The following is a 6,795-nucleotide window of genomic DNA, read 5'->3' as shown; positions in this document are numbered from 1 at the left end:
AACTATACGATATTTACCGGTTATCCAAACGATGTTGAATAGCTGACCTTTCAAGATTTGATTGCCAGCGAATTCCAGAGCATTCCTTCCACAGCCTGCCTACAGGCTTCTCTATATGTTCAAAATTTACCAACTAACCACCTCTCTCGCTGTACTTATAATGGCATACTCTGATGGCAGAGGAGAAGCCATTCGCCAAACCAAGATGAAAAACTGAACGGAAAACTTAAACCAGCTATACAGAGCAACGAAGTACAAAGAATTACATCAAACAAGACCCACATCGCAGAACCAGGACAGGCTTCAGGAGATTAAGGAAGATGAACTATGGTTGTCTTCTCTCACCAGCAGGTGACTCTGTCTCTACACCACTCAGCCTTTGATCGACTTGGGGGACGGGCAGGGGCTTCATCTCCAGTTTCTTCTTTTCCTTGAGCACAACTTGCCTTGGCATGACCTCCAGGAGGAAGCTTCCCCCGTTCCAAACAGAAGCAGACAACTTGAGAATTTGAAACACAATGTGCATCTTGTACGACAGGAAAATAGGGACGGTGAGAGCCATTGTCGCCACTGTGAAGATCGCCTGAAGAAGAATGTACATGAAGTTCCTGTTTTGCTCCCCTAGAAGCCCGCTCAACCGCCACCACACATTATTTGCTTTTTGGGCTTTCTTCGACAGCTCCCTACCACCATCAAAATTAGTGGATAGTATTTTTTTTTTAAAAGAAAAAGTTATTGGATAGTTCATCATAGTTGTGTAAAGGATGGGTCAGATGCGCCTATCAATACAATTATTATGATCGACTAATTTTGCTACATATCATACGATCACAAACAGCGCTGTTTCATCGATTGTCATCAAAATCAATCTGGTCTGACCTGGTCCGCTTGATGGAGAACTTTGTAGAAGAAGTGAATAATTAAGATTGTTATCCACTTGGCTTACAAAATGGATACCACAAGTGGGGAACTCCAAAGTAAAGCATGCTGTGATGGGAGCAATCGGGGGAGGGGTGACTAGGCGGGAAGTTTGTTGACAGGACTCCATGAAGCCAATAAATTTTGGGGAAAAAAATTGATCACAATACCACTTCGCATAAAAAATTCTATGCAAAATGAATTTCTTCAAGGAACCCAGAAAATGTAACAGAAAAACTACCTGTAAGAGGTCATGACTTCTGGGTCTCTGAGCAGCCGCTGCTGTCGTAAAACATTAACAATCAAGAAGTAGAGAAGCTGCCAGAGGGTGTAGGCTGCCAACGGGACGGCAAATAACCAAGTCCACAAATATGATTTATCATTTGCGTATGACCAGTTGCCTCTTTCTCTTGCATCAGGGTCCCACCAGCGTATAGTGAAGAAGACAATCCCTGAGGAAATCAATCTCATCATAACATATTTTTCATCAAATGAATAAGATATCAGAAACAATTCAATCTGATCCTACGCTTAAAGAAGGGGAAAAGACATAAAACCGACGAGATTCGGCAAGGACTAGCTGAATTAATCAAGAAATGGAGACTGACCCGGCAAGAGATGAATAAGGACGCTGACAATCTTGTCAAAAGAACTGAACACAAGGCTACAGCGCCACACGATCAATGCCCATGCCAACGGTCCCTGAATATTTTATTTTTTGAAAATAAATAATAAATAGGTGCAACTGATCAAAGAGAAATGATCACAATAGACGACAACTCCTTATTCCTTACTTCTGCAAATGAGAAACATATCATGAAGAGCTTCTCGTGTCTTGGGAAGAAAAGAAGAGTCACAATAAAAATTGTATTTGCGTAGTAACAGAAATCCTGCAAAACGGCAATGGCCTATGTTACTCATTACAGAAAACAAATGAAAAGATATAAATTTTGAAAGACATGGAAACACACAGATAATATACTCTTTAATTTTTTTCTCGATGATGGAAGAATTTACAGTCACCCGGTAAAAAGTGAAGCTTACCAACAGATAGTAGTGCCATTTCTTGAACCGGTAGTAAATCCACCTCAGGGGAACGAATATGACGAAGAAAAGACAGTACACGTAGGGAATATCCTGGGGTCCTGGTAATCACAATCCATGGAACAGCTTCCATTTACAATATTTATTGCGAAATTCTGTTTTCCAAATTGAAACAACTCACTGGCCCCCAAGAGGTAGCAGAATCCACCAAACCCTAGCACGCCCACCAAGTGGGTGACCTAAATTGCAGCAAAACAAGTACTATCAGCGATCGAGGAATGCCCATTAAATAAAACGGGAATCGCACAAGATGCGCAAAATAAAATAAAATAATAATAAATGCGAGCACAAGTCATTTGTGCGCGACCTTATTAATTAGGGGTTCGTGTTCCTCGGCACGCTTGGCGATCTTCACGGCATGCTTCGAGAGCACCTCCTTCGTCTGCAAAGCTTGCTTCGACAGCCTTTCTCTGGTCTGCCTTGCCTGCATCGACAATCTCTCTTTATCACGAACAGCCCCCTGCAATCAAAAATGGAAAATTTCAGTAAAACCTACTCATAATTCAACCCAAAAAAAAAGAAAATCGAGCACAAATCAGGCAAGAAACAAGAATCAGCACTGTAAATCCGTCGTCCATCTCCTGATCGAGCAATCTTTCCGCCATTGTTCTTCCCCTTTCGCTCCTCCGTCAAACGAACACCGTCTTAAATCATAATAATAATAAATAAATAAATAAATACTGGTGGGCCGGAGCCGGTTTATTCCTTCGTCAATGGCTGCTATCTTAGCGGGCCCATGTTTAAATAAGTCAACGGTCAAACCTCCGCCCATTGATGACGTCACAGAGAGAGAGACCTATAAAAGCGGCCCGCAGAAAGAAATTTGGGAATTTTGTCAAATCTGCAGAAACGATGCGCGGGGAGAAGAGAAGGGGAAGATAGCGGTCGCTGCGAGGGATTTGGTGTTCGTCGCAGGAATCGATTGCTGGAGGATCGCGGGTGATAGGTTAGGCTCGCTGATCGCGTTGTAAGATGCCGTCGCATTCGGATCTGGACCGTCAGATCGAGCATCTACGACAGTGCAAGTGCCTGCCGGAGGCGGAGGTGAAGGTGCTCTGCGAGCAGGCGCGAGCGATTCTCGTGGAGGAGTGGAATGTGCAGCCTGTCCGGTGCCCTGTGACCGTGTGCGGTGACATTCATGGCCAGTTCCATGATCTTATTGAGCTTTTCCGAATAGGAGGGGATGCTCCCGATACTAACTATCTCTTTATGGGGGATTACGTCGGTAAGCTTGCTTGAATCATGAAAATTGATGCAATTGAAACGTTTTTGGTGTTTTGTCAATGGTTTCTTTGACGATCGCCGTCGCTTAGTTCAAGATGGTGTCGTTTCTCGGATATTGTTTTTTCCTCTTTCTGTCTCTTAACTTTGAATCGACCTAACTATTTGTTTCTCCGGGAATATTCTTCTGACTTTTTTCTTTTACAAATGAAACGCTGGTTAAGTTAAACATAATAAATTTCAAATGAGGTTTTTGCGGCTCAAACTTCCATCGTTACTTTGTTTTTGGGGTTATTCTGATCTTGTGTCTTGTCAAGATATTTGTAGTGGATGAGGGGAGGATGAGTCGAGATGGGATAATCAGAGTTGCCGGTTTTTTTACTATCTTGTCATTACTGAGTATCATTTCTCATGTTCAATCGTAAAGAGAATTGGACCAGTTCCAAATATTAATTTAAAAAGTACGAGCTTTGACAAAAAGAAGATGGATATGAACGTAGAATTTCTACCGCGGCGAAGGTTGATTGGCCAATTATGACCGTGGAGGACTTTTTCTTGCACGTCGAAATTAATACATCCTCAGGTCGTTAGGTTCTTTTGAAAATTACATCAACTCAGATTATAACTGAATGAGCCATGGACACTGTTTATGCTACCTTTTTCTCCTTTACTCCGCATAAGGAGAAATATCTAGCCCTCGAAAAGAGCACCTACGATATAATATCATAATTGTATTCCTTTTTCCCATTATTATTTTTTGCCGTTTTCATACATATTTGCTATGTCAACATTTAGAAGTTTATCATTGTATCTATTTGCATATTCAGATCGTGGATATTACTCCGTGGAGACAGTCTCGCTTCTTGTAGCCTTGAAAGTTCGTTACAGAGAAAGGATTACGATTTTAAGAGGAAATCACGAAAGCCGACAGATAACTCAAGTGTAAGTCTTCCGTTGCACTCTTCACCCGCGCCAAGTCATCCGCGAAATGTGCAGACCAAAATGTTATTTACCTTCAAATATATTCCTTTAATTTCAAGTTTCGTTTTGTGAATTTTCTCTCCATATCAAACGATTGGCAGCTTTAACTTTGCCTTCACAGCATCCAGTCTCTCCTTTGCCCAACGATGGCTTACACTATCTCTCTTTTTGTGATCAGTATTCTTCCGAAATAATGTTCTGATCAAAATATTGCTCTTATCAGCACTTCGAAGAGTATTTATGTCTAACTAGCGCTCGCTGCAGCGATGATCACGTTGTCGACCCAAGATGTCTTACCTGCCATGACAGATTAATCTGCCAATTCTCGAAGCTACCTTGAATCACATGCCACCGATATGGTTCGAATATCTTTTTCCTTCGGTTGGTAGTTCATGGTGACTTATTTGTTCTCTCTATTAACATCTCTTGAAACAACAGATATTAAGTCTGTGTATGATAGTCCTGAAGAAAACCCAATCCTGAAGAAAAATCTCGCCCTTGTTACTCTGACTTTTAATAATCATCCACTCCGACTGTTATTTCTTCATTTTTCAGACGCTTCACTCTATTGCAGATATGGCTTTTATGACGAATGTCTGAGAAAATATGGGAATGCAAATGTCTGGAAATTCTTCACCGACCTCTTCGACTACCTTCCCCTCACCGCTCTTGTGGAGAACCAGGTACCTCTCCGCCTTCTGAGCCAGTCGTATCTCGCCACGTGTAACACATTCCTCTCCGCAGGTCTTCTGTCTGCATGGAGGCCTATCCCCGTCACTGGACACGCTGGACAACATCCGCGCCCTCGATCGAATTCAAGAGGTGATGCACCCATCCCATTAAAATTATCTCCCTGGGCACCATACCTATTAGGGACTGCCACGTCTGTACGACAATGATGCATGATGTTGACGAACACACATCACAGGTGTTGACGTCGACTACCATCTAGGCCGTCTACGGAGTCCCAAGATTTCGTTGTTGTTCACTTCAACATCAATGTCTGCCTCATCAGTGTCGTTGTTGATGACTAATTTCAATCTCCATCATCGTCAGTGGATTTCTGAACAAGTTACCTGTTTTCATCGTCGTCAGTAGAAGTCAAGTTATCTCCACATAGACATTCATAAACTGCCGAGTTATCTCTTTAAAATTTGAGTCTTGTTTGCAGAAGACAAAATCGATGACTTTTTTTGATTAACAACAGATCGATGCAACATAAAATAGGAATAATGCAATCATTCCAATGTTTCTTTCTCTGGGCGAGTAGTTGTAGAAAATTGCTTTGTGTGACAAAACTTTTTATGAACTTACTGTAAAACTGGATAACAATGACAGCATTGTCATTGCCCATCCGTGGCCCTCTGTTGTAGCTGTCTTTGTCATCAAGTCCTCTGTCAAAACTAGACGTGGTCGTTCTGTTCTTTTTGTGCGAATTTGTGTAAATTGTTCATTCTGTTTGGTTTTCCGAACAGAAGAAAAATGAATTCGAACAGAACATCGCACAGACCCATGTGCGGTTCTTTTGTTCGCTTTGTGTGAATTTTGTTCTAGTTTTGTGCGAATGTGCGAATTTTATTCGTTTTTTTGTTCGTTTCAAATGAACAGAACAGAACAACCATGTCTAGTCAAAACCATTGGCTGCCATCAACATCGCCATCGTCAACTCCATCACCGGCTGACAATGTTGATATACAATGACTGTTGATTCCTAATACCAATGCCTAGTTTGCTGACGTGCCTGCTATGTAGGTTCCACACGAAGGGCCGATGTGCGACCTCCTCTGGTCAGACCCTGATGACCGGTGCGGCTGGGGCATATCCCCCCGTGGTGCAGGCTACACCTTCGGACAAGACATCACGGCCCAGTTCAACCACACTAATGGGCTTTCCCTCGTCTCTCGGGCCCACCAACTCGTCATGGAAGGCTACAACTGGTCTCAGGTCAGCCCCCCTCCGTCGACTTTTGCAATACATTATCAAACAAAATTTGAGTAAAATTTGTTTTTAATAACACAAACTTGTGAGCAGGAGAAGAATGTGGTGACAGTGTTCAGCGCACCGAATTACTGCTACCGTTGTGGGAACATGGCGGCAATTCTGGAGATTGGAGAGAACATGCAGAAGGAGTTCATCCAATTCGAGCCGGCTCCACGGCAAGTGGAGCCAGAGACCGCCCGTCGGACCCCGGACTACTTCTTATGATTTTTCTTCCTGTAGATCTCTATTTCTGGACGAATGCTCCCTCCCATTTTTGGTGGTTGTTAAAGTCGTTTCTCCTCATAAACACTCCTAAGCTCGCGCCCTTGATGATTTTCTTTCTTTAACTCGTAACCCGCTCCTAAACTCACCCCTTCGTGTTTTCTTACTCGAAAACCCAAAAACCCTCTCCTAAACTCACTCACCCCTTCATGCTTTATTAATTATACAACTTATAGCCCATAAACCTGTTCATATACTCTTCCCACTTGTAAACTCGCCCCTTCGAGCTTTCATTCTAGTAAACCCACTCCTAAACCCACTCGTCACTTGCCGCATGGTGCTTTCTTACTCAACCTGAAAACCTGCTCA

At 42.7% G+C, this 6,795-nt stretch overlaps 2 protein-coding genes across 2 annotated transcripts; one reads left to right on the top strand and one right to left on the bottom strand.

The window, feature by feature from the left end:
* Positions 1 to 206: 206 nt before the first annotated feature.
* Positions 207 to 2,696, bottom strand: LOC144703765 (glycerophosphocholine acyltransferase 1). Its single transcript, XM_078576023.1, has 8 exons — positions 2,583 to 2,696; positions 2,330 to 2,482; positions 2,144 to 2,201; positions 1,963 to 2,063; positions 1,713 to 1,808; positions 1,527 to 1,620; positions 1,160 to 1,370; positions 207 to 683 (listed from the first exon to the last, which is right to left on the bottom strand). Exons 1-8 carry the CDS (start codon positions 2,625 to 2,627, stop codon positions 326 to 328), a joined length of 1,116 nt encoding a protein of 371 aa, XP_078432149.1. The 5' UTR covers positions 2,628 to 2,696; the 3' UTR covers positions 207 to 325.
* A 147-nt stretch (positions 2,697 to 2,843) lies between these two features.
* LOC144703767 (serine/threonine-protein phosphatase PP2A-1 catalytic subunit) lies at positions 2,844 to 6,511 on the top strand. The gene is made up of 6 exons (XM_078576024.1): positions 2,844 to 3,247; positions 4,071 to 4,185; positions 4,799 to 4,907; positions 4,969 to 5,046; positions 5,977 to 6,168; positions 6,256 to 6,511. The coding sequence occupies exons 1-6, from the start codon at positions 2,995 to 2,997 to the stop codon at positions 6,427 to 6,429; spliced, it is 921 nt and encodes a 306-aa protein (XP_078432150.1). The 5' UTR covers positions 2,844 to 2,994; the 3' UTR covers positions 6,430 to 6,511.
* Positions 6,512 to 6,795: the final 284 nt, after the last annotated feature.

The sequence above is a fragment of the Wolffia australiana genome, chromosome 5 (genome assembly GCF_029677425.1).
Source record: "Wolffia australiana isolate 7733 chromosome 5, ASM2967742v1".
NCBI lineage: Eukaryota > Viridiplantae > Streptophyta > Magnoliopsida > Alismatales > Araceae > Wolffia > Wolffia australiana.
The sequence above is the reverse complement of the archived record's forward strand: the minus strand, read 5'-3'. Positions and strand labels throughout refer to the sequence as shown.

Bases quoted from the DNA above. Each gene is read 5' to 3' on its own strand.
- LOC144703765 (XM_078576023.1), bottom strand. From the start codon at position 2,627: ATGGCGGAAAGATTGCTCGATCAGGAGATGGACGACGGATTTACA. The intron at 1,809-1,962 runs GTAAGCTTCACT...GCCGTTTTGCAG, and splicing joins AATGGCACTACTATCTGTTG to GATTTCTGTTACTACGCAAA. The intron at 1,621-1,712 runs GTAAGGAATAAG...TAAAATATTCAG, and splicing joins TATGTTTCTCATTTGCAGAA to GGACCGTTGGCATGGGCATT.
- LOC144703767 (XM_078576024.1), top strand. From the start codon at position 2,995: ATGCCGTCGCATTCGGATCTGGACCGTCAGATCGAGCATCTACGACAG. The intron at 3,248-4,070 runs GTAAGCTTGCTT...TTGCATATTCAG, and splicing joins CTTTATGGGGGATTACGTCG to ATCGTGGATATTACTCCGTG. The intron at 4,908-4,968 runs GTACCTCTCCGC...TCCTCTCCGCAG, and splicing joins CCGCTCTTGTGGAGAACCAG to GTCTTCTGTCTGCATGGAGG.